Raw genomic sequence first — 27,935 nt, 5'->3', positions numbered from 1 at the left:
CAGCCAAAGAATCCTAATTGATATGAGTAGTATTTTCCTTGCAGGTATTTGATTTTAAAAATTCACATATTAGAGACAAGATTTGAATTCAAGCATACCACTAGTAATAGAGGAATTAATGGTAACGTAAATTTAGAGCTGCAATGCTCTTAGAGACCATCATTTTACAGATGTGAAAACTGAGGCCCAGGGAGACTAAATCCCTCTCCAAGGTCACATCTGTGTCTGAACCAGGTCTCTAGACTCTTGACTCCTAGATCTTGGCTTTTTCCCTCATTCCCACTAACATTGATTGAAATATTGTATTTACTTTCACAACTTAAACACTTAAAAAAAAAAATAAACTCTCTACTTCCGTATATCCTTAGTCCTACTCTTTTGGTTGAGACATTGAAACTTGAAGATGTTAAATGACTTCAAAAAGACTGCACATGAACAGAAGTAGAACTAGTTTATTTACAGGCAGAAGGTTCCATCCACTAGACCGGACTTCTCTGTCCATGCGTTCAGGCCAGCATGGATCCTGTTAGGCTGGCAAATCCATCATGGCAGGGTTTTTTGGGTTATTCATCTACTCAACAGACATTTATCAAGTACTTACCATATTAAGGGACTTCCCAGGTGGCTCAGCGGTAAAGAATCCACCTGCCAATGCAGGAGATGCAGGGGACTTGGGTTTCATCCCTGGGTCGGGAAGATTCCCTGGAGGAGGAACTGGCACCCCACTCCAGTATGCTTGCCTGGAGAATCCCATGGACAGAGGAGCCTGGCGGACAACAGTCCACGGGGTCACAAAGAGTCGGACACCACTGAAAGATTGAGTGTGCACACCCGTACCGTATTAAGGTGGGTACCGTTCCAGATCAAGAGATACAACAAGAGGTAAATTCAGTTGGTCAGCCTCTTGAGGGTAAGTGAGCATCAAGAGCTTTACCTGGTATATGTATCTTTGGGGCTGCGGGTGGGATCAGTCAGTGAACACGTAGAGTGTGTGAAGGTTGCATAGATATACCACTAGAGTAAAGGCATGGGTTTTTTGACAGTGTCACAAGAATACAGCGTGCTGCCCAAAGCTGAGTGGGATAAGTGAGGGACTGACTAGTGACTGAGAGAGACAAACAACAATCTACAATGCAGGCTTTCTGAGGAAAACACACTCACCTCTCATGCTCACTTCCTGGTCTGACTTTCCCTCCAGCTAGAATGTGGGTTCTTGAGGGTGAAGTAGTTTCATTTGTTTATTTATTTTCTGCATTCCCAGCATACATCAGAGTGTGCTGGGGATCCAGTCAAGGGAGCTTTTAGTTATGTTAAGAAGTTAGAATGTAAGAGGAAAGCCTCCCCAGCAAGGCAATCTATCAATGAGTCTCAGCGAGATGAGCTGGAACTTGGGTGGTGTCCACCAGAAATCAGGTCTAAGGAAGTCTTTGCTTTGAGCCAGATATTACAAGTCCCTCCCCATGGGACATTTTTCTGTGATTGTGAAAATATAAGAAGCTGTCTGGGAGTGAGGACTGGAATTGAATCTGCTGGCCGAGGAAGAGATGTTCATGCAAAAATGGGAAGCTGGGGGCAAGATGGTGGGTCTTCATGGGTCCAAAGTCCTCTGAAGTAAAGGCGGGCTTTTGACCCGCTGTGTTTTTTAAGAAATGCCCCAGTCCCTCCTGGGGTTGGAGGCACAGTCCTCTTGTTAACACTAACGAGGTATATTATCATAAGTGTCTCTCTCTGTGTCAGGTTAAGGAGTGAGATTTAATTTTTATTTCTTCAACAGGTTTATCTATCATTTTGATAGATCATTCATTTGTCCATTTATTCATTTATTCAGTGTATCATTTATCCATTTATCAAGGACTTATATTGTGATGGGGTAGGTTGGGAGAGACCCAAAGACACATGATTTTGCCATTAATGACTGCTAATGAAAAACTGTTGGCTTTTCCTACCATTCTTGGCCATGATGATAACAAGTGGCCTTTGGAAATTAAAAGGTACAGAACAGAGTCTGGCCAGTTGCACAGATAACTCAACAACAGCAGGATTTAAAGACCAATCAGTTGGTCTAGATCACATTTCCAAGGTCACTAGGAGTCCTGAAAAGCTATGTATAATAAGGTAAGTTTTTCATTAATCTATTTTTATTTTATGGTGCAGGAAATTGGTTGAAGCTGTCAAAAAAAAAAAATCACCATTGAGAATGTTGGCTTGGCCAGAGAATACTAGGACACCTCAGAGAGGTCACCCCAGGAGAGGGGAGGAGGGTCCTTGTCACAGTCTGAAGGGTGGTGTCTCACCATTGATCTTTGGCAAGTTGTGCTGGTCAGAGTTCCAAAGCGCAATATTATATTTCCAATTAAAATGTAAAAACAAACCTCTTCCATAAAACACATTGGCTTCAGCCCTGGGAAGTGACTACAAAGCCTGCTGCTGATTGAGAAAAGCTGAAAGCAGACACTGTAATTGATAAAGAAGATAAGTCAATCTGTGTCCTTTAAAGAATAATGAGTTCCATTTTTCATCAAAAGGATCTCCCTGTGCTGAAGAAACATTCTTTCAATAAATCTACTTAATGGTTTCCCCTTAATGATATATAACATGGCAGGCCACCCATCATTTGCAATGCTAATTCAACCCAAAGGAAACCCAACCAGTTCCCAGGAAGGGCTGCTGGAAAACCATCCAAAGGGAAAAATTTGAAACGCCTTTTGGGGCTCCTCAAGTAGGTAGATGGGATGGGATTTTGAATACACAGAGTCTCACTAAACTTGAAACTCAATGCAAATGTCCATCCACTACCCCCACGGCCACTCCTGTGTGCTCACCTCCGAGGATGACTCGTCGGATGGTTCCAGAGTAAATACCTCAGATGCTTGGGCTGTGAGAAACGATGAGCTTTGTTTGTTTCCTGAGCTCATCCATCTCCCACAGCCCGGCCAGCCTTGGTGGTGTCGGGACCGTGGGCTGTGGGAGGCACTTTATGGAGTTTGGGAAACTGAAGATGTGTTTTAAAGATCCTGCCTGAGTGATGCTGATGGGGCATGCTCCCCGCCCAGCCCAGGGCCAAAGCCTCAGGTGCTGAAAGGCCCAGGGGAAGGAAGGGCCTGCCCCCTTACCGAGGGTGTCATTTAGGACCTGCCTCACCTGGTGCCAGGCAGCAGACTTATTGTTTGACCTGGCTGATCTTCGTGAACCCCAACTTTACAAATGGGCTGTTATCTCCACCAGGGCCCAGACTTTGGGGAGAAAACCTATTTCCTCTGAGGGCACCCCAGCCCTCTCGATGCTGGCGGACTTCCCCGCCTGGGAGTCATTAAGAACAACCCTCCAGTGATTTCCTTCTGTTGCTGTTTGTTTATTCTCCAGTCGCGTGTGAGTCAGCCAGATCATGACTTGTGGTGGTTTTGCCTGGGAAACCTTATATAATTCTAGGCCTATTGTCACGCTGGGCCGAGCAGTTAGACCATAGAGTGTTTTCTCATTGCACAACGTTGGCAGATCAATAGGGAGAAAACCTGAACGATGAGGTGACGCTGGCTGGTCAGGAACCCGGCTCCGAGTCACCCAGGGAGGCAGCCCCGCAGTTTCGCAGAGGCAGCCTGGTGGCGAGAGAATCCTGGACGCCCCCTGCTGTCACCACTATGCAGTGTGACGGCCCGCCTTCGGGACGGGAGACACCGGGGTGATGTTTCAGAGGGGAGAGCGAAGCAAGGAAAGAAGAAGAATGACCACACTTCACACAGAAACCGACCACATTTTTTTTTTTTTACTGCGTTGTCTTCACCCTGGATTCCAACATGCTGGTCCAGAGCATGGCTGGCAAGACCTCTATGGATCCTCTGACTGGCTTTCCTTCCCCACCATGTACATGACTGCTTTTGATCCCACTCCGTGACCCAAGTGCAGAGGCAGTTATCAAAGAACACTTTGGATGCAAACAGTGAGCGGCTTACAACACATGGATGGGGTGGGAGCGATGTCCACCACGAACGTGGAATCCACATAAATGGCTGGAGAGGCAAGACGCCTCCTCAGTGGCTAATAGGATGATGGAGTTCAAAACCCACAACTGGTTTTTGTTTTCTTTCTGAATTCCTGGCGTCTATTGAAACCAGTTGTTCCTACCCTTATTTCATATGCGTAATCACAAGTCTGACCTGATTTCCACCATGTTTGTTGGCATACATCTTTGAGTGGTGCACCCTGAAGTTATTCATACTGATATAGGATGAAGCTTACAAATATCTGCATTGAAAGAGAAACTGGGGTGACTCTATATGAAGACAACGACCATCACATTGCACAGCACATCGTTGGTTAATCTTGGAATCGTCAGGCATTATTTAAAATGAGAGAGAACACAAGTGCCACGAGAAAACAATCCTAACAACAGAACCAAACCCAATTTCTCTATTCATCATTGAAAAACCAAACCCAATTTCTCTAACACTTTTCATTAATTGTTATCTTAAGCTCCAGTAGCAGGATCGGATTTCTGCTGCCTCTGGGCAAATGAGTTATGATCTGATCTCAAGTTCCAAGGGAAATGCTCAAAGTTTTATTTTCCCCCAGTTGAATAAACAGTCCTATGTCTATTATCTCTTGTGTTAGAATAGTGTTGTCTTCACATAAGACTCAAATCATGGTATTAGTCATTCATTTCCTTGAACACAGACACCCTCATGCGTGCTGACAGGTTTATAAGGATGCGGTGGCAGCGTGGTTATGGGAGCTGCTAGATGACCGACCTTGATTTCTTGCAGTCCTGAGCGATGGAGCCCGGGTGTGTCTGGTTATTGTTCGCTTTCTCTCCCAGATGCTGGGCTTGTCTGGAAGATTAATACATTAACAAGAGCTGAAGGTCCAGGGTTGCACATCTTCAGACATGTTTATTAGCAGATGGCACACAGGATTCAAAGGTCACCACAAAAGTGACATTTTAAAGTGAAACAACAATATTTATGTTCAGATAGTCTACTGATGAGATCATGTGGAAATGGTTTTGATTAAATTAGCTTATAAATGGTTGCCAATCTATAGACAACTTAAAATGCCACGTCTGTTTACCAAATGTTTTCTTCTCACGCTCTCACCCTTTAAATATTAATGACCAAATGCTGTTTTTTCTTGGTCAGCGTGGGTGGGGGGGCAGATAAGCTTTTTTTAACTGCAAGATCTGTATATTTGGTTTTGGCTTCCCAGGTTATCTGATTTTTTTTTTTCTTCATTCTAAAAATGTTATCTCCTGTGTGAGTTCTGAAATCTCACCTGCTATTTTTCCTGCTTTGAAAGAATTTGGATTCCACTATCGTAAATACAATGGCTTGCAATTTCTTTAGTATAAATTGGATCTCTGGAGGGACCTAAAGTTCAGTCCCTCAGATCAAACGTTATGTTCAATATCATAAAAGAGGTATGAGCTGGATTTCAGAAATTCTTATTAAAGCTCGATTTGGCCTCTGCAACCCTCAGGAGCCACAGTTTTGTGACAGTGTGTGCTAGTGTTTCATATAACAATGCGAAAAACAAAACGCAGCCAAAGGGAGAGAACCCTCCTCTCATCTTTTTTTTTTTCCCCCTCTCTGTTGTGCCTACAACCTAGCAGGGCTCTGAGGGAAAAATTTTAGCTCAGAAAATGATTTAGTCAGAGAACGCTCAACAGTCTGAAATCAAAGTCATCTTTTGTGAGTTTTGCAGGTCTCTGTGGTCCATAAAACTCACAGAAATATTTCCAGCAAAGGCATTAAAATGCAGAAATAATGATCCGTCAGTAGATTAAAACTTTCACAGAGATATTTAGAGGCAACAAATATGAACATATATACTGGTTCTCTTTTATTTACATTGAATTGTGTTATGAATAATTTTGCAGGATATAGATATTATTGTCCTGAGTTTTTCACTTTATTATGATGTTGATCTTATTTTCCAGACAAGTTACAAAATTACAAATGTAAGAATACCACAGAAGATGTACTCACTTTTCAAGAGAACCTTTTTCAATATTCATTGCCCCTTCCATTGAATCCAGTCCTTGTTCAGAAAATTGTTTCAAGGCACTTAAAGCTGCCTAAAAATGAAAACAAACACACAAACAAGGAGATTCATTCACTGACGTTCATGTAATAAACAGGAATGCAATGGTAAAAGAAAGCTGTGATATATAGTAAAGGCTATCATTTTCATTCGTCTAAATAAATGCTTTTTTGTATCATTTAACAAAATTACACTTGAGAGGCTATATTATGATGGAGCAATGTATATCCTAGAAAGGCTTTATTTTTCTGTGTTTGGGGGGAGAGGTGGAGAGAGGAACCTGCATAAACCTTATGCCTTATCCATAATTTTGTAAGATGGCAACAAAGTTTTTTTCGCAAATGTAGAGACATGTCATAGAAGCCTATCTATCTTCAATGATGATTTTTGCATCATTTCTCCTTACATTCCGGAAGCTACATGTTCTCTTCTTCCAGATGTGAAAGCATCAGATATTTTTTTCCCAACTGTCCAAAGCTGGCATAAATGTACTGGTCAATTTCATAGACATTTAGCCCCAACCAAGTCACAGAATGTGAACGGTGAGAGAGACCAAAGACACGCTTGAATTCCGAGGGGATGGTATGATGATGGTATTCTGTATATAGAGAAAAAAATCTGCCTCCGTGGGGGCCCTGGGGAGGCCCGCCTGGCCACCGCAGAGCCTCCTGAGGTAGGGATATGCCCGGATGTGTGGGATGCCGAAGGGTGTTGACAGGCTGGTGGAGCCTCTCGGAATAGCTGGGAGGCACCAAAAAATGTGATGCTGATAAGATCTGCATAACTTGTTGACACTCTTGTGCACGGTCCAAACTGTTATTTCTTTGAATAAGAATTTGGTTCTTCTTCCCCTCCCCCACAGCCCACCCTTTTAAGCTCGATTTAGAAGGGCTTTGTTGAGTCTGAGATAGGTGTGAGCAGCCAGGCTTGTTTGTATCTTGGAGATCCTGCTGGGTCACACTTTGGTCATCTGCATCTTCTCAAAGGCCTTTGTAAAAGAGTTAACTCCTGCCACTGCTCAAACTTTTATCTGCCAGCAGCTCCTTTTGGGTAGTTAAGTGCATGATCTTTTCCACATCTCTTTATGCATAATATGTCTTTTTGGTTTGGATTTTTAAGTTAATAGACAATTTTTTTTTTGAGAGCAGTTTTAAGTTTATAGAAACATGAAGCAGGGAAACCCTCTTCCTTTCCCTCTCCCTCAACATCATTTCCCTTATTATTAACATCCAGCATTAGAGGTACATTTATTACAACTGATGAAATATTGATATATTATCATTAACTTAAGTCCACAGTTTACCGTAGGGTTTGCTCTATGTTGTACATTCTATGAATTTTGACAAATGTACAATGTCATGTGCCCGCCATGACATCATAAAGAATAATTTCATTGTCCTAAAAATTCCCTGTGTTCCACGTGTTCACCCCTCCTCCCTTTCCACTTCCCCATCCCTGGCAACTCCTTTTTTTTTTTTTTACAATCTTCATAGTTTTGTCTTTTTTGATGCCATACAGCTATAAGTGTACAGTATGTAGCATTTTCAGACTGGTTTCTTTCACTTAGCAATATGCATTTAAAGTTCCTCTATGTCTTTTCATGGCTTGTCAGCGCATCTCTTTTTACTGCTGAATATATTCTATTGTCTGGATATACCACAGGTTGAGGGACCTCTTGGGTTACTTCAGGTTTTTGCTGATGATGAATAAAGTTGCTATCAACATCTGTGTGCAGATTTCTGTATAATGTTTGTAACATTTTTTTAGTCCTTTTATTTTTAAAATATCAACTGCTATATTCAACCAAAAGGACTAATATATCCTTATCTTTTCCTTCAGGCTGTTTCTTCCTTTCAGATCTCTGAGCTGATCTTCCCAGTTCAGCTGAATGCCCACTGATGCCTCCGCTCTGGCCTGGGAGAGCTGGGGCAGGGGCAGGGGGAAGATGGGGCAGGGTGAAGATGGGGCGGCTGCGCTGGGCTCTCTGTTTCACCACTCTCTCTCTAACCCCGGAATCCTTTAGGAACGGCAGTTCCGCAGCCCCATTACCCTTGATCTCGGTCTAGGCTCCTACTACACAGTAGCTGGCATAGGTTACAGTGACACGTAAGCACTAACCTCAGTTGGGTAGGACGAATATGGCCATCTCATTGGGGTTACTATTACTGATTGAATTATGTCCACCCTCAAATTCGTATGTCGTTCCAATCCCCCATACATAGAACATGGCCTTAGTTGGAAATAAGATCTTTGCCAACATAATTAACTAAGATGAAGTCATACTAGCTCATCCATCCCGGGTGGCACAGTGGTAAAGAACTCGCCTGCCAATACAGGAGACGCAGGAGACTCGGGTTTGATCCCTGGGTCAGGAAGATCCCCTAGAGTAGGAAATGGCAACCCACTCCAGCTTCCTTGTCTCGAAAATTCCATGGACAGAGGAGTCTGGTTTCAGACTCTCTGGGTTTCAGTCCATGGGTTTGCAAAGAGTCAGCCACAACTGAGCTCACACACACACACATATATTAGATTAAGGTGGGTCCCAACCCATTATGACCAATGTCCTTACAAAAAAGGAAAATTCAAAAACAGAGACACACACACTGTATGAAGAAAGCAGAGATTGGATCGATGCAACGGAAGCCAAGGACCACCAAAGGCTGCCTGGCAACCACCAGAAACCAGGAGAGAGGCACGGAACAGACTCCTTCCTCAGGGCCCGCAAAAGGAACCAACCATGCCTACACCTTGCTCTTGCACGCCTAACCTCCATAGCTGTGAGACAAGAACTTAGTGTTGAATTTATTGTGGGTGGTCCTTTGTTACGGCAACCCTAACAACAATTACAGGCACATCATCATTCCTCTATAAGGAAAGACCCTCTTTCTCCTCTCTTTGATATTTCCTTTATTGTCTTTTTATTATAAAAAGTTTCTCATTACAGAAAAATCATAATATGTAAGCAAGCAAAAAGAATGTGAAAATATTCAGTCTTACACACCACTCAAAACTTGGTGCATGTCTTTCCAATCCTCTTCTATCCCCCTCCCCACTGGCGCACACTTTAACCTGGATCATATCCTAACACTATTTTAGAACCTGCTCTTTTCACTGAAGCATTAGCGATTTTCCATAGCAACAGAAACACTTCAGCAACGTCATTTTGCAGGACTACACAGTACCTCACTGACTTTATGTGCCTTCCTGTATTTAACCAGTCCCTACTGTTGGACATTGAGACCACATCCAATTTTTAGGCTGTTATTAACACTGCACCAGGACCTCCCTCGGAGAAGGCGATGGCACCCCACTGCAGTACTCTTGCCTGGAAAATTCCATGGACAGAGGAGCCTGGTGGGCTGCCGTCTCTGGGGTCACACGGAGTTGGACATGACTGAAGTGACTTAGCAGCAGCAGGACCTCCCTGGCAGTCCAGTGGTTAAGATTTTGAGCTCCCAATGCAGGGGGCATGTTTTCCATCCCTGGTCATCGAACTAAGATCCCACATGCCGTGCAGCAGGACCCAGAAAACAAAAAACACTGCACCAAGCTTTCTAATACTAAATCATTGCCTATTGTCCCAATAATTTCCTTGTGATAAAGTCCTATAAGTTGAATTTCTGGACCAAAATGCACGCACATTTTGAAAGATGTGATATGAACTTCCCTCTGCCCTCAGAGAGGTTGTATCCACATCAATACTCTGAGGAGCACCTGTTTCTCTAGGTCCTTTTGGAATCACCTCTCAGAACAACTTGTGGATCATTGGAGCCAACCGGTTTTGTCATTTTTATGGCCCCACTTTATTTTTCATTTGTCCATCCTAAGCATTTACTTTATTCACTAGACTTAACTTTGAGGGAAGTTTGCTTGCCTTCAAAAATTAAATTCACCCTCAAAGGACTCAGATTTGGACATTTCTCCTCCTTAAAATAAAAAGTAATTCACACAGGAATTGGACTTTTATTAAAGTCAGTGAGGTGACCTCTGTGGTCCTTTCCAGTCCTGAAATACTCAGGGGGCCTGGGCAGCCTGCCCACGTGACTGTGCTGAGCATGTCCCTACGGGTGTGCACATCCTTGTGGGCTTGTCATGTGAACCTGAGTGCTGAAGTCCCACCCCCTGTGCACACGCATGGAGGGTGGCACCAGGCCTGCTCACAGTATGTGAATTATTGACAGGAATGCTGATTTTTATCAATTTCTTCCCAAATAGACATTATAGAACACCTTCCATAGTAGTCTATCTGCACTGTGGTTGGGGTGGCTGAATGAGACTCCTGAGCGCTCCAGGGCTTCTTGGTCCGGTTTTATTCCCAGCATAGCCAAAATGACCACCAGTACAAATTCTTAAAAAATAAAAGCAAAACCCACTTATGGGCTAACTATTCAGCCCATTTTTCAGTAGTTGCTTGGGGAATACAGGTTGTGTCAACACCAGAAATCCTATGTCTTGGCTCACAGAGTCCAGGACCCAATGAAACTCGCTCTCCTCTATCCAAAAAGAGGTGCCCCCTAAGAGATGAAGGTGAAGTCTCAGGGAGCAGGTTGCGTGCTTTAGGTCTTGCAAAAGCTTCTGGATGATTTAATCAACATGACAGGCAGGTCCCCAAGCGCTGTCAAGATGACTGTCACCGCTCCAAGAATGTCCTCCCAGCTGGAATGGCGGCGTACTCTTTCACTTGGTGCCATGAACGGATTTTCAGAATTCTTGTGTGGCTGGTTCCCTCCAAAGGTATGTTTAAAGGCTTTTAAATAACATTCCCTTATCTGTCTGATGAGATAATCCAGCCCACATCTTATTGATAACCCTGAATACAATCACTTCTAAGTATGAGAGGACGTCTTTCTACTTTATAAAAGGCAATGAAGATACTTTATCTTCTCTGTAAACAGCAGTCACTGCCATTTGATGAGCATCCCTGTGCCACAGTCATGAGACCAGCTCCCTTACCTGCGTGACCTCAGGTGTTACCACAGCCCTGCAAGGTGGGCCCTCCTCATGAAGAATTCAACAACCTACTCAAGGTCACATGGTTAGTAAGTGGCAGAGCAGAGGTGTGAACTCGGCACACATCACATTATTTTCTTCAGACATAAAAACTGCTCACATTCAGCCTAGCCAGTTTCAGCATAACTCCTTCCAAAGTCCGTCTAGTCTAAAAGTCTAAACAAGGTTCGGCTAGTCAAAGCTATGGTTTTTCCAGTGGTCATGTATGGATGTGAGAGTTGGACTCTAAAGAAAGGAGAGCACCGAAGAACTGATGCTTTTGAACTGTGGTGTTGGAGAAGACTCTTGAGAGTCCCTTGCACTGCAAGGAGATCCAACCCAATCCTAAAGGAAATCAGTCCTGAATATTCACTAGAAGGACTTATGCTGAAGCTGAAGCTCCAATACTTTGGCCACCTGATGCAAAGAACTGACTCACTGGAAAAGACCCTGATGCTGGGAAAGATTGAAGGCAGGAGGAGAAGGGGATGACAGAGGATGAGATGGTTGGATGGCTTCACCGACTCAATGGATGTGAGTCTGAGCAAGCTCCGGGAGTTGGTGATGGACAGGGAAGCCTGGCATGCTGCAGTCCATGGGGTCACAAAGAGTCAGAAATGACTGAGCGAACTGAACTGAACTGGATGGACCCAGAGACTGTCATATAGTGTGAATGAAGCAAGTCAGAAGGAGAAAACAAACCATTCTATAATGCTTAGATGTGGAATCTAGAAAAATGATACAGATGAACTTATTTGCAAAGCACAAATAGAGGCACAGATGTAGAAAAGAAATATATGGATACCAAGGGGGGAAGGGGGTGGTGGGAGGAATCGGAAGATTGGGATTGACATATATACACTATTGATACTATGTATTCCTGGGGATCTTCCTGACCCAGGGATTGAACCTGCATCTCCTGCATTGGCAGGAGGATTCTTTACCACTAAGCCACCAGGGAAGTGGTAAAGCAATGGAATATTACACAGCCATAAGAAGAATGGAATAATGCTATTTAAAGCAACATGGATGGACCTAGAGATTATCATGCTCAGTGAGGTATCAGTGAGTGTACAATATGGTATCACTTATATGTGGAATGTAGAAAAAATGATATAAATGAACTTATTTATAAAATGGAAATAGACATATGAAACAAAGTTATGGTTACCAGAGAGGATAGTGGGTGGTGGTGGTCGGGGTCAGGGGAAGATAAATTAGGAGTTTGGGATTAGCATATACACACTGCTGCTGCTGCTAAGTCGCTCCAGTTGTGTCCGACTCTGTGCGACCCCATAGACGGCAGCCCACCAGGCTCCCCTGTCCCTTGGACTCTCCAGGCAAGAACACTGGAGTGGGTTGCCATTTCCTTCTCCAATGCATGAAAGTGAAAAGTTAAAGTGAAGTTGCTCAGTCGTGTCTGACTCTTAGTGACCCCATGGACTGCAGCCCACCAGGCTCCTCCGTCCATGGGATTTTCCAGGCAAGAGTACTACTACACATAAAACAGGAAAACAATAAGGGCTCACTGTATAACACAGGCAGGGCTTCCCTGGTGGCTCAGTGGTAATGAATCTCTTTCCATGGAATTTTCCAGGCAAGAATACTGGAGTGGGTTGCCATTTTCTATTCCAGGGGATCTTCCCAACTAGGGATCAAACCCATGTCTCCTCTGTCTCCTGCACTTTACCACTGAGTCACCAGAGAAGCCCTGGGATTGTTTTTTAAAGGTGTATCCAAGGCAGTAGATGTAGCTTTGTTTGAAAGGTGAAATTTTCTTTCAGTGTTTTAAAAAAGTGGATGACATTTCCTTTTCTTAGTCCTGTCTTTCCAGCTCAACACTTGTATCCATTTGTGTGTGTGTGTGTGTTTCCCTTAGAGGAGGGCATCTGCATAGATACATAGAAATATTTTTGTCCCCCAAAGATTTTACAACTGTTTTGGGAATAAAGCCCCACAGGGTCTAGAACAGATGTCACTACCATTTCACGTAGGGCTTGTTTTGTGCGTAGTTATAGCAATGCCAGAAACACAATGCCAATAAGACGCTTCCCATGCCGGTTTGCTGGTCTTGGTTCGCGTGTGTGTGTGTGTGTGTGTGTGTGTGTGTGTGTGTGTGTGTGTTCACAGGATAGGGGTGAGCCTTTCCAGTCATTTCTGTCATTTCTAACTTTCCTCTGGTTGATGAGCAATTAAGCAAACTTGAAACCAGTGCCTACTCTTCCTGCTTTCTTCTGCAGGGATTAAATAGCTTGTTAATGACAATGTAGCAGCATTAAATCATTCTTTGAGAGACAACAATGGTTCATTAGCAAAATGTGAATTTTAACTCATCCCTTCTTGACACGAAGCACTTTTAGGAGTCTTTGAACTGGATGCCCAACAGATCCTTTTCTTTCTTTCTTTTTTTTCCATTTCACACTTTTCCCACCGATTTCACATCCTGAACCCCAGAAACAGGCTGTTCCCATTAAAGTCAATGGTAACCATACAAGTACAAATGTGGCCTTCATTTTGAAGTTAAGTGTTCAAGGTTTGTTTTGTTTTGCCTTTTCCCCCTTAAAGTGCTTGCTCATATGGAACTCTTCCTGGGAGTAGATCTAACTGCTGGACTCATTTCAGAAGGCACACAAATGGCCCTATATGTGGCTCATTAAATCAGTCTCCTTTAATGAGAAAATCATAGGCTTCAAATTACAAACATCTTCAACTGAGCTGAGGACTCCTCTCACTTTTTTTTTTTAATATGGCTCATTTTTAAAGTCTCTGTTTTATTTGTTACAATATTGTTTCTGTTTTCTATTTTGGTTTTTTGGCTGCAAGATACATGGGATTTTAGCTTGCCAACCAGGGATCGAACCCACACCCCCTACATTAAAATAAGTCTATCCACGGGATCGCCAGGGAAGTCCCAGGACTCCCCTCACTTCTCGTCCTAATAATCTTTGAGATCAACTCTGTGAAATCACTTAAATGACTGAAAAACCAGAAGGTCTTTTCTTCAGTAGGCTTGAAGCCTTACTGCCCAAAGAATGTGAATTTTAATGTTTCTAAGTTATCATTTTCTTACTTTTAAAAGTCTGTAACAAAATGTCAAGTCTCTCTTTATATAAAATAAAAGAAACCCCAAAGAGAACATTGTATTTCTAAATTTTATCACATTATGATAGAAGCCTCAATCTGTATTACATTTCAGATGAATCAGTGGTTGGACTTAAGAAATAAAAATAGGATTATATTGAGCTTTAATTAAACCAATTGCTGCTCTGCTTTCTAACAATTTCACTATCGTCCCCACTTTCATTTGTGCTTACACAATCCTGTTAGTTTGGGTAATTTTCATAAAATTGGTATTTTATTTTTAAAAAAAGCTCCTACTGTTGGAACAAAGGGATGTCGGCTAAGGTGAAGACTACTCATTCTGGGGAAAAAAAAGTGGTGGGGGTGGTCAAAAGACACGCACATTTTAGACCATCTCCTAAGGCAAAGAATAGGAATTCTGGCTTGAGAATTTGGGGAATTAGTACAAAATGGGACACGTAAACTATAGACTTAGGCATCATCTTTATTTCAGTGATCAGGCTCTGACTGTTGGTTAATCCACGTAGCTGCCAGCCTTGACAATAATAGAGTCGAATTTGAAACAGGATTAGCTGTGCTAAGAGGAGTGTTTTCAGCGTGCTTAGAACAAGCTCGAGTGGCGCCCTCATCATGTTCTCGCCATCCAGTCATGCTGTGTCTGTTTTACCAAGAGCATTCATTTTAAATTTGTGTGTTGCCTCTATTTTTGCTTCAACGAAAAGTCCCCTTTGCAATGGCGTTTATGGAAACATGTGTTGGGCACAAAGGCAAGCGTCCCTGAACGGTGACAGCATCTATCTCTGAGCTTGGCAGGATAATCCTCCCAAAGGCGTCCATGGCCTACCCCCTAGAAGCTGAATATACTGCCTCACATGGTAAAAGTGATTTTGCAGATGGGACTGAGGTATGAACATTGGGATGGAGAGGTTATCTTGAATAATCCAAGTGGGTCAATTTAATCACATGTCAAGTCACTTCAGTCGTGTCCAACTCTTTGCGACTCCATGGACTGTAGCCCTCCAGGCTCCTCTGTCCATGGGCTTCTCCAGGCAAGAACACTGGAGTGGGTTGTCATGCCCTCCTCCAGGGGACCTTCCTGACCCAAGAATCGAATCCACGTCTGTCTCCTGCATTGGCAGGTGGGTTCTTTACCACTAGCGCCACCTAGGCCCTAATTTAATCACACAAGTGCTTAAAATCACAGAACCTTTCCTGGCTTTGGTAAGAAAGAAAGATGTGGCCAGGAAAATATGGTCAACGAAATGCAATGTTCTTAATTTGAAGGTAGAGGAAGCGGTACACAAACCAAGGAAAGTGGGTGGCCTCTAGAAACTAGAAAAGGCAAGGAGATACTAGAGCCTCAAAAAGGAATTGCAGATATCTTGATTTCAGCTCAGTGAGACTTGAGACTCCTGTCTGAACTCTAAGAACTCTAAGATAATACATTTGTGTTGTGCTGAGTTCATCCTAAAGGAAATCAGTCCTGAATATTCACTGGAAGGACTGATGCTGGAGCTGAAACTCCCATACTCTGGCCACCTGATGCGAAGAACTGACTCATTTGAAAAGACCCTTATGCTGGGAAAGATTGAAGAGAAGAGGAGAAGGGGACGACAGAGGATGAGATGGTTGAATGGCATCACTGACACGATTTACATGAGTTTGACATAAGATTGACATGGTAGGCTCCGGGAGTTGGTGATGGACAGGGAAGCCTGGCGTGCTGCAGTCCCCGGGGTCACAAAGAGTTGGACATGACTGAGCGACTAAACTGAACTGAGCCACTAAGCCTGTTCGTTTTTTACAGCAGCAGGAGAAAACAAATACACTCTTCTGGTCGCCTGGACAAGGAAGTGAAAGGGCATGGCACTTGGAGTCTGTCAGGCCTAGATTCAAATGCCAGCTCCATGGGTCTTCCCTGGTGGGCCAGTGGTTAAGACTCCATGCTTCCACTGCAGGGAGCATGGGTTCAGTCCCTTTCAGGGAACTAAGATCGCACATGCCTTGAAGCATGGCCAAAAAAAAAGAAAATGTCAGCTCCACTGCAGACCAGCTGTGTGTGTTCATGCAAGCGACTATCTCTCAGAGCTTTGTTTTCCATGTGCCATTAGACCTAAGCAAGCTAATAATAAACCCCTTCTATCATCTAAATACCTGGGTCATGTTAAAATTTCCCTGATAACTTCAATAATGTATTTTAAAGTTGGTTTTTGAATCTATATTACAACAGTTCACCAGTTGTATTTGATCAGCCTTTTAGGATCTAGGCATTCCATGGCAGCAGAATAATGCCTCCCAAAGACATCTGAGTTCTTGTTCCAGAGGCCTGTGAATAATAGTTTTCAAGGGACTTTGCAGATGGGATAAACTAAGGGCCTGGAGATGGGAAGATTAGTCTGCATTCTCTGGTGAGTTCAATCTGATCCAATGAGCCCTCAAAATTAGAGAACCTGTCCCACCTCCAGTCAGAGAGAGACATTATGATGGAACAGGGGTCGGAGAAAGGGGCCAGGAAGCAGGGAATGGGGGAAGCTTACAGAAGCTGGAAAAAGCAAGGAAACACTCTCCTCCCTGAGCCTCCAGAGAGGAACACAGCCCTGCTGACTCTGGATTTCAGCCCTGTGAACCATGACTGACTTCAGACTACAGAAGTGTCGGATAATCCACCTGTGTTGTTTCACACCACCGTGCCTTTAACAGAGGGACTGAAGTCACACTGAGGTGTGACCTCTGCTGCCAGGTTCTTTCCCAGGACCAGGCTGGTGCTGGGCCTGACAAGGAGGTCAGAGGGCCTGCCTGAGACTCTGGCTTGGGGGTCTGAGAAGAGGGGCCGGTTGAGTGGCAGCCGTCCTCAGGCAAGAGCCAAAGGGCTCTTCTCAAAGCAGACTTGACCCTAGGATCAGGTTGCCAAGATCAAGTCACCTAAATCCTTCTAGGACCTCCCTCTGCCCTTGGGGCCCATGCAACTGCTCTCCCTTCACTCCTTCCATTCTGTGCTGTTCTCCTTTCTGTTCCCTGGCTTTGACAAACTCCCCCTGACCTCAGGGACTTGCAATGGCCAGTCCCTCCAGCCACCCCCTCCTGAGGACCAGCTGCCTGTCAACAGTCAGGTCTCAGACCAGGAAGGCCTGGTCTGAGAAGGCCTGACCACCCCCAGCAAATCACACATTATCCTCGTAACACTTGTCACAGCCTGTCATTATTTCCCAGAGGGAGGGGCCTCGTCTGTCTGATTGACAACTGGGTACCGTCATTCAGTTAACAGAATCAGTGCTGCTATGAGGTATCACCTCACACCTGCCAGAATGACCATTCATGAAGAAGTCTACAAATAACAAATGCTGGAGAGAGTGTGGAGAAAAGGAAATGTTCCCACACTGTTCATGGAAATGGAAATTGATACAGCCACTGTGGAAAATAGTATGGAGGTTCCTCAAAACACTAAAAGTAGAATGACCATATGATTCAGCAATTCTATTCCTGGGCATATATCTGGACAAAACTACAATTCAAAAAGTCATGTGCACTCCAGCGTTCATAGCAGCATTTACAATAGCCAAGACGTGGAAGCAGCCTCCACGTGCACTGGGCATTGACAGACGAGTGGATCAAGATGCGGTGCTTATACACGATGGAATAGCACTCAGCCATAAAAAGAACAAAATAATGCCGTTTGCAGCAACATGGTTGCAGCTAGAGATTACCATACTAAGTGAAGTCAGTCAGAAAGAGAAAGACAAACACCATATGTGTGTTCATATGTGGAATCTAAAGTATGGCACACATGAACCTATCTGCGAAGCAGAAACAGACTCAGAGATATATAGACAATAGACTGGCGATTGCTGAGGGGGTCAGGGGCGGGAGAGGGTGGGATTGGAAGCTTGAGGTTAGTAGATGTAGACTGACAGATATAGGATGGATAAGAAAACAAGGTCCTACTGTGTAGCGTGGGGAACTATATTCAACATCCTGTGATAAATCATCATGTAACAGAATATGAAAAAGAATGTAGATATGTATATAACTGAATCACTTTGCTCTACAGCAGAAATTAATACCACATTGTAAATCAACTATTCGTCAATAAAAAATAAATAAAAGGGACTTCCATGGTGGTCCAGTGACTGAGTCTCTGCTTCCAATGCAAAGGACCGGGGTTTAATCCTGGTCAGGGAACAAAATCCCACATGCTGCCACTAAAGATCCCACATGCTACAATTAAGGCCCAGCACAGTCAAGTAAATAAAAATAAATAAATATTTTAAAAATGAAAAAGAAAAGAAAACAGGGTCATTGAGACCGGGGAACCACACTGGGCACCAGGAAAACTCAGCTCCACATATAGGGTCCCTGTCTGTTCTCAGCGTGTCTTCCAGCAGGAAGGAAAGCACGCTGCCCACACCAGGCCGACAGGTGATGCTGTAGAGACGGCGCCTGCAACAACAGCCCCAAGAAGGGCACCCAGGTCTGCCTCGAGAAGACGGTGTCATGGAGAGGCCACAGTTGGGGTGAGACGCGGGGTGAGACGCAGGGTGAGAAGGACTCCGTCGGGGAGGTGAACAGTGGGCGGAGGGTGATGCTGGCAGGGGCACTGCTCCTGCACAGGGGCTGGGAGGGAAGGAGGGCTTGGGGACACGATCAGAGTCCTGGGCGATAGACCAGGGAGGCTCCATGTCCTGGAAAAGCTGAGCCAAGCCTGAGGGCCGGAAGCCATAGGCAAAGGGATTTGGTCTCCAAACAGGAAGGAACCTTGTGTCCGTGGAGAGCAAGCTGGACCCTGAGGAAGGACTGGTTGGGACCCATCGCTGGGGCAGGTAGCTGTGAGGCCACTTGCGCCTCAGGCTCTCTGATGCTCTAAGTCAGGTGAAGAACGCCTCACAGCTGCAGAGTGAGGTGGTAGTTGCCGAGGTGACAGGTAGAGCTTTGTCACCTGTGATGACTGTGGTTTGCAGGGGAAAGCTTGAGTTTGGGCCTGAGCTTCACCACGGGTCCTGTGAGAAAGTGTCTTTCCCTTCTCATTCCTCAGTGTCTCAATTTAGAAGACGGAGTAGCCGTACTATTACAGGGGTGAATTGATGGGTGTGTCCTGGGGCTGTCTGCCACACACTGCGCTGCATGGAAAATGTGTAACAACTAACCCTCGTGGGGAAAAATCTCTAACTGGTACCACCTCCAGCTCCCTCCTCACTGCTCGGAGGCAGGGCAGCAACATGGTTTTAAGAACCAGGCTTATTGACCCACTCCACCAACCAGCAACCGTAATAGGACTTTAGGCAAGTGAAACTCTCAACTCTTAAATGACATCTCATGTTCATGACATTCACTTTACTCTAAGAACTTTCCATCCCTAACTCATTTATCTTCACAGTTGCTACAAGGAGCCTTGACTGTCATCTCCAATTTAAGAGAAGGATGCAGAGACAGAGATGAAGAAATTTACGCAAGATCAACATGACTTGATCTTGATGGATCTGAAATCTGTACATAGATAGTTTGGCTCTGGAGCCAAGATTCTTAACTATTATATTGTACCACCTGCCAATCCAGTGATAGGATGCACCATTTGAGTGCTCAAGAAATGGCCTGACGGATTTCCCTGGTGGGCCAGTGGTTAGAACTCTGGGCTTCTACTGCAGGGGGCACGAGTTCAATCCCAGGTTGGGGAACAAAGATCCCACATGCCTCTCGGTGCAGCCAAAATATAATAAAAAATTATTTTTTAAAAAATGCCAGTAGGTCTTGTGTGTGGTGAGGTGCTTAAAAAGAAAGAAAGGAATGGCATGAGCCAGACCAAGAGCATGGAGCATCGTGAGAGAGAGGGTCTGAGTGCAGGCTCTGAGGATATGGGCTGCCTCTTTGATCCAATCTTCTGAGCTGTGGGCTTTGGGTGGGAATTGAGAACATATCTGGAAAGATAGATGTGAAATGTAAATGTTCTAGCTGCTCTTTAGAACAAAATCCCAATTTCTAACTTGGGCCCTGATGCCGTCGTGACCATTGCCATCTACAGCTCAGTCCAGCACAGTCCCTCATCACCACACTCTTCCAAACCCCAGAGCTCCAGCCACACCAGCCCCTCTGCTCTTTGTAGAGCACCCTGAGTTCAGTGCTGTCTCGTGGACCTTCACACGCTTCTCCCCAGACCTGGGGCCCTTCTCTCTGGTCTCCATAGGGCCCTGTCCCCCATTTCAGCCAGTTCTCTGCTCAACTGTCATCTCTTGAGACCAGTGACCCTACAGGAGCAACATATCCCATGCCTAGCCTGGCATTCTCGCATCTTCTTACACTGCCTAATTTTCAGTGCTTACTGGCCCTAAAATTTTGTGTTATCTATTTAACCATTTCCTCGATTATTGACCATGTTCCCATTAGAATGTAAGTTCTGTGAGGGCAGAGATTTGTCTGTTTTGTTCATTGCTAAGTGCTCCATACCTAAAATACACACTCATTTAATAAATACTTATTAGTTGAATAGGGCTTCCCTAGTAGCTCAGAATCGCCTGCAATGCAGAAGATCCCGTTTCAATTCCTGGATTGGGAAGATCCGCTGGAGAAGGGATAGGCTACCCACTCCAGTATTCTTGGGCTTCCCTTGTGGCTCAACTGGTAAAGAATCTGCCTGCAATGCAGGAGACCTGGGTTTGATCCCTGGGTTGGAAAGATCCCCTGGAGAAGGGATGGGCTACCCACTCCAGTATTCTGGCCTGGATAATTCCATGGACTGTGTAGTCCATGGGTTGCAAAGAGTCAGACACGACTGAGTGACTTTCACTTTATTAGTTGAATTAATGAATGACTGAATGAATGGCTGAAAGCAGTGACCAAGTTCAAGAATATCTAGCTACCTCACATATATGGTAAAGTGAAAGTAAAAGCATTAGCTGCTCAGTCATGCCCAACTCTTTGCAACCCCATGGGCTGTAGCCTGCTAGGCTTCTCTGTCCATGGGATTTTCCAGGCAAGAATACTGCAGTGGGTTGCCATTTCCTTCTCCAGGGTATCTCCCCAACCCAAGGACTGAACTCTGGTCTCCTGCATTGCAGGCAGATTCTTTACCATCTGAGCTACCAGGGGAGTCCTGTATATACAGTACGGTTTTATTAATTCTCAGAAGTTCCCTATGGAAATTAAGGAGTAGCTCACTTCCTCCACTGATTAAAATCCAGAAGTAAGCATTCATTTGATGTTGAAAGGCTGATTATTCAGCTGAAGTAAGTAGCTGCTAAATGTTGGTCTTTCAAATGAGGGAATTAAGTATCATGATAGATCCCCAAGGTGGGTGTTCTCATATATTGTGGACTTATTTTATGCCAATTACATTATTACAACATTGGAAGAAACTTTCTTGGGATTAATTTCAGGTTTGTTTTTTTTTCTAGAAATTCTTTGTTTTCTTCAATTAAGAGAAATGCCGTCACTGTCAAGTTCAAGAAGTAAACTTTCATCTTCTTTCTCTAGGTGCCACTGAAAGAAGCACATCACTAATAATATCACACTTGGTTTGGTCAGCTTTAGAAACTCCATTAAAAGTAATTGTTAAGGTTGATAATTAAATAGCCATCTTAAAGGAAAAAGTAGTATCCTGGTTTCCTAAAAACATCTTCATTAAGACAATATAATCAAACAAAGAGATTTATAAATAATTATGATCACAAATGGTCCCCTTTCCCTGCCTCCACACTCAAATGAGAAGTGATTTAGTATACCTTTGGGGATGCAGTTTAGGTCTGCCAAATTCTTCTAAGTTGTCTCAAGCTAGTACTCTGAGGGTTGACATTCTAATATATCCAAACAGGTTTTTTTTTTTTTCCCCTAATTGTTTGGCTGCAGATAAAGATGTAAGGTTATAAGTATAAGAATTTATGCGATGATCAGTGATGGAATCCTAATCCATCTTAAGCTGTCAGCATGACAACTGGCAGTTCCCAATGTGTATTAAGAGACAGAGAAATTTTTTTTTGCCCGAGGGTACATTCCCTTTCAAAAGCAGAATATTTTTCTTCTTTTGCTTTCTAAAGATATCATGTCAGACTCCATTCTTAATGGTTAATCTTTTAAGGAGGCAAGATAGATTGGAGAGAAAATATGTGATAGATTTATAAATTGGGGGTAAATATAACATGAGGCATTCCAAAACGTAATTTCAAATCAAAACCTTAACATAGGCAAGGGACGTTATATCAACCAACAGCATTCTTTAGAAATGCCTGACATTCAGTTGGATAGGGTTATATATTGAAATAGATTGTGGGCATATTGGGGATGTTTTTCCTCTAGCATCTGGTAGTATCAAAGGCCAGGAGGAAGAGTGGGTCCAGAATTTAAAAGCTGCCTTTTGGATAAATATGTGGAAAGGATAGGAATTAAGTTATCAAAAGGCTAGAAGAATTTACTGAAAGTGAGAAGGGTGCTAAAAGCAATAAGCTATTTGGAATTTGATAGCACTCAACTTTAGGGCTTTGCAGAGCTAGTATTGTTAGCCAAATAAGGGTAAAGTGATCGTACAAAAGAGGACAATTCAAGAATGAGTCAAACATGAAAAGCAACCAGGCAATACCCTGATCTGTGAAAAGAAGCAGTATTTATAGTTTCTGAAAGTCTTCCCAAGTGGCTCAGTGCTAAAGAATTGGCCTGCAGTGCTCGAGCTGCAGGAGATGCGGGTACGATCCCTGAGTGGGGAAGATATCCTGGAGGAGTGCATGGCAACCCACTTCAGTATTCTTGCCTGGGAAACCCCATGGGTGGAGGAGCCTGGTGGGCTATAGTCCACAGAGTCACGAAGAGTCAGACACGACTGAAGAAACTGAGCACGCACACACGTATAGTATCTGAGAGGCAACCTGGAAGGAGACCCAAGGGAGCCTCCTCTACGAAGCCTTCTCTATATTTGGAAAAGAATAGTGACTGGTGATTTCTATGCCCTGTATCACTCAAAGTAAACTGCTAAACAGTCACCCCTAGAATCTCAATGCTCATGGAAAGACCTATTGCACGTTGCTGGACAGCGGACCCTGATCAATCAAGGTCCTAGACCCCTTCCATCTTGTGACTCCACCCTCTTCCAGGCTTGCATTATGGTCCACTTCATTCAGCCAGTGGAAGAGAAAATAAAAGGGAAGATAGCACTTAGGAAGATTTTATGAAAGAGATCTCAAAGCCCTCGTGCTGCGGAACCCAGTGAGTGACATGACCATACTGAACTCCATGACTCCACCCAACTCCAGGTTGGGTAACTAAATCTGGCTGTGAACTGAGGAAAAGAGGAAGCAGGTGTTGTGAGCAATTAGTCTCAATTAGTACTCACAAGTGGTACTATGTCATCACACTCGTTTGCTGAGGTATCTGCATGCCTATCTCCTAGAGCTGAAATTATAGTCTCTAGAACCAGGCAGGGAGAAGGCAATGGCAACCCACTCCAGTACTCTTGCCTCGAAAATCCCATGGACAGAGGAGCCTGGTAGGCTGCAGTCCATGAGGTTGCTAGGAGTCAGACACGACTGAGAGACTTCACTTTCACTTTTCACTTTCATGCATTGGAGAAGGAAATGGCAACCCACTCCAGTGTTCTTGCCTGGAGGATCCCAGGGACAGTGGAGCCTGGTGGGCTGCCGTCTCTGGGGTCGCACAGAGTCAGACACGACTGAAGTGACTTAGCAGCAGCAGCAGCAGAATCGGGCAGAGCTGGATGTTGTTTAGTAGCTACAGCACCAGTGATGGCATAGAATTAATGCTTATTTGTAGTCAGAGGACACGGGCTGCCTGGTTTACAGAGCACAGTGGCCTGGAGATGCTAAGGCTGGTGATCTATGCATGAATAGTGACAAGAAACACCCAGGTCTTTCTCCCTTCCTCAAGATGGCCTCTCTGTGAAGATATTTCCAGAGGGCAAAGGGACCACATGCCTACAGTGGGCAAGGGGCACTTAAGTCTGTTAATTCTTAATGTGTCTTCACGCAAAAAGCCATCCCAGGGACCCTATGTCTCTTAGGAAGTGCTTCATTGTGGGAAGGAGCTGTTGGGTTCCTGAATGACAAAGGATAGGGTAGAGGGTTTCTTGTGAACCCAAAGTCTGGGACTAAAAGTGGAAATAAAATGTTTGTCAAGGAAACTTTACTGGTGGTCCAGTGGCTAAGACTCTGCACTCCCAATTCAGGGGGCCTGGGTTCAATCCCTGGCCAGGGAACTAGATCCCACATGCTATAACTAAGACCCAGTGCAGCCAGATAAATAAATGCATTTAAAAAAAAAAGTCTACTAAAAAATCTTTATCAAGGATAAACCAGACTTTCTTATTAACTGAGAAAGAAGCCAAAAGTGATAAGTGAATAGATAGGACTATATAATGTTATAAATTTATAGAATGTTATTCTGTCTCCATTTGGTTTCACACAAAGTAGTAACAGCCCCCATGTGACTGACAGAGGACTGGTATCTGGAATATATAAAGTAAATAACAATCCAATTAGAAGATGGACAAAGGACATGAAGAGAAGGTTCACCAAAGAGAATTTACAAATGGCAAATAAACAACCGAAATGAACTTAACATTACTAGCTGTTAAGACTATGATATCATTACAAACCTTTTAAAACACTGAAAACAAACATTTGTGACAATACCAAATGAAGGAGAGAATTCAGAGAAACTGTATCTATTATTATACATTTGTGATGGGACTATGAAATGGGTCAGCCACTCTGGAAAATAGTTTTCCAGTTTTATAAAAATATACAACATAAACTTATAATACAGCCCAGCAATCATATTTTGGGGCATTTGGGAGGTTCGTGACATTGTACAGGAGACAGGAATCAAGACCAACCCCAAGAAAAAGAAATGCAAAAAAGCAAAATAGCTGTCTAAGGAGGTCTTACAAATATCTGTGAAAAAAAAAGAAGTGAAAAGCAAAGGAGAAAAGGAAAGATATACCCATTTGAATGTGGAGTTCCAAAGAATAGCAAGGAGAGATAAGAAAGCCTTCCTCAATGATCAGTGCAAAGAAATAGAGGAAAACAATAGAATGGGAAAGACTAGAGATCTCTTTAAGAAAATTAGAGATACCAAGGGAACATTTCATGCAAAGATGGGCTCAATAAAGGACAGAAATGGTAGGGACCTAACAGAAGCAGACGATATTAAGAAGAGGTGGCAAGAATATACAGAAGAACTGTACAAAAAAGATCTTTGTGACCCAGATAATCATGATGGTGTGATCACTCACCTAGAACCAGACATCCTGGAATGTGAAGTCAAGTGGGCCTTAGGAAGCATCACTACAAACAAAACTAGTGGAGGTGATGGAATTCCAGTTGAGCTATTTCAAATCCTGACAGATGATGCTGTGAAAGTGCTGCACTCAATATGTCAGCAAATTTGGAAAACTCAGCAGTGGCCACAGGACTGGAAAAAGTCAGTTTTCATTCCAATCCCAAAGAAAGGCAATGCCAAAGAATGTTCAAACTACCGCACAGTTGCACTCATCTCACATGCTAGTAAAGTGATGCTTAAACTTCTCCAAGCCAGGCTTCAGCAATATGTGAACCATGAGCTTCCAGATGTTCAACCTGGTTTTAGCAAAGGCAGAGAAACCAGAGATCAAACTGCCAACATCTGCTGCATCATCAAAAAAGCAAAAGAGTTCCAGAAAAACATCTATTTCTGCTTTATTGACTATGCCAAAGCCTTTGACTGTGTGGATCACAATAAACTGTGGAAAATTCTGAAGGAGATGGGAATACCAGACCACCTGACCTGCCTCTTGAGAAACCTGTATGCAGGTCAGGAAGCAACAGTTAGAACTGGACATGGAACAACAGACTGGTTCCAAATAGGAAAAGGAGTATGTCAAGGCTGTATATTGTCACCCTGCTTATTTAACTTCTGTGCAGAGTACATCATGAGAAACGCTGGGCTGGAGGAAGCACAAGCTGGAATCAAGATTGCCGGGAGAAATATCAATAACTTCAGATATGCAGATGACACCACCCTTATGGCAGAAAGTGAAGAACAAAAGAGCCTCTTGATGAAAGTGAAAGAGAGTGAAAAAGTTGGCTTAAAGCTCAAATTCAGAAAACGAAGACCATGGCATCTGGTCCCATCACCTCATGGCAAATAGATGTGGAAACAGTGGCTGACTTTATTTTTCTGGGCTCCAAAATCACTGCAAATTGTGGTTGCAGCCATGAAATTAAGACACTTACTCCTTGGAAGGAAAGTTATGACCAACGTAAACAGAATATTACAAAGCAGAGACATTACTTTGCCAACAAAGGTCCATCTAGTCAAGGCTATGGTTTTCCCAGTGGTCATGTATGGATGTGAGAGTTGGACTGTAAAGAAAGCTGAGTGCCAAAGAATTGATGCTTTTGAACTGTGGTGTTGGAGAAGACTCTTGAGAGTCCCTTGGACTGCAAGGAGATCCAACCAGTCCATTCTGAAGGAGATCAGCCCTGGGATTTCTTTGGAAGGAATGATGCTAAAGCTGAAGCTCCAGTACTTTGGCCACCTCATGCGAAGAGTTGACTCATTGGAAAAGACTTTGATGCTGGGAGGGATTGGGGGCAGGAGGAGAAGGGGACGAAAGAGGATGAGATGGCTGGATGGCATCATGGACTCGAAGGACGTGAGTCTGAGTGAACTCCGGGAGATGGTGATGGACAGGGAGGCCTGGCGTGCTGCGGTTCATGGGGTCGCAAAGAGTCGGACACGACTGAGCGACTGAGCTGAACTGAACTGAGTACAGAGCATACAGGGCTTTTTTGTGCTATCTTTGCAACTTCCTGTGAATCTATACTTATCTTGAAATAAAAACTGAAAACAAAATTTGGATTGTACTGTTTGTAAAATTAGTATTTCTAATTTAAAAATAGTCCTCATTGTAAAACTTTGAAAAATACTTAAATATCGAGGAAAAGCCTCCCATATTATCTTACCCTTTGATCAACTACAAGCCCACAAACTAGAAGTAACTGCTAATTAATAGCTTGGTGTGCATTTTTCCAGGTATTTTGTTTGGTATATCCTTACACATATACATGCTGTTTCCCTTGTGACTCAGACGGTAAGGAATCTGCCTGCAATGCAGGAGACCCAGGTTCCATCCCTGGGTCAGGAAGATCCCCTGGAGAAGGGAATGGCAACCCACTCCAGTATCCCTGCCTGGAGAATCCCATGAACAGAGGAGACTGATGGGCTACAGTCCATGGGGTCACAAAGAATCGGACGTGACTTGGTGACTAATACTTAATACTTATACACATACATATATGTGAACTCTGTTTTTTCCTCAAATGGAATCGCTATGCTGCTTCTTCTCAAGCTTGCTTTAGTGGTACTCTAGAGAGGTGGTTTAAAATTAAATGGGCCGTCCTCCCTTGCGTTACTGAAGCATAAGGATTTGAACCCAGCTGCCTGATTCCTTCTCTTGAGGAATTCTCTTGAGATCTGGAGCTCCATCATCAAGGGGCACCCCCTTTCTTCAGGAATGTGGTTCCCTGGCCCACCTGTAGGCTTGGCAGTTCTTGCTGATGGGACACTGATATATCTGCTCTAGTTTGAACCCACTGTGTGTTTGGGAGAATTTGGTCTAATAATTGCTTTTATTTTAACACATCACCGGACAGCATGTTTAAACAGAGAGGGCAAGCTGGCTTCTCCCATCCTTAGTTGCCAGAAGTAACAGTATGTGCATGCTCAGTCACTTCAGTCATGTCTGACTCTGAGCAATCCCATGGAGAGAGGAGCCTGCCGGGCTACAGTCTATGGGATTCTCCAGGCAAGAATACTGGAGTGGGTTGCCATGCCCTCCTCCAGGGAATCTTCCCGACCCA

At 43.8% G+C, this 27,935-nt stretch overlaps 1 protein-coding gene across 15 annotated transcripts in view; it reads right to left on the bottom strand.

Moving 5' to 3' along the window:
- The window catches only part of STAU2 (staufen double-stranded RNA binding protein 2), a 313,509-nt gene continuing 289,317 nt past the window's right edge, over nucleotides 3,744–27,935 (bottom strand). For all 15 annotated transcript variants that reach the window (XM_018058416.1, XM_018058411.1, XM_018058409.1 and 12 more), the window contains 2 exons: nucleotides 5,979–6,067; nucleotides 3,744–4,826 (listed from right to left, as the gene is read on the bottom strand). In XM_018058416.1, coding sequence (XP_017913905.1) covers nucleotides 4,733–4,826; nucleotides 5,979–6,067 — 183 coding nt within the window. In that variant the 3' untranslated portion in view covers nucleotides 3,744–4,732. The remainder of the gene's footprint in view (nucleotides 4,827–5,978; nucleotides 6,068–27,935) is intronic.

Source organism: Capra hircus, chromosome 14 (genome assembly GCF_001704415.2).
Source record: "Capra hircus breed San Clemente chromosome 14, ASM170441v1, whole genome shotgun sequence".
NCBI lineage: Eukaryota > Metazoa > Chordata > Mammalia > Artiodactyla > Bovidae > Capra > Capra hircus.
This window is presented reverse-complemented; position numbering and strand designations above follow the sequence as displayed.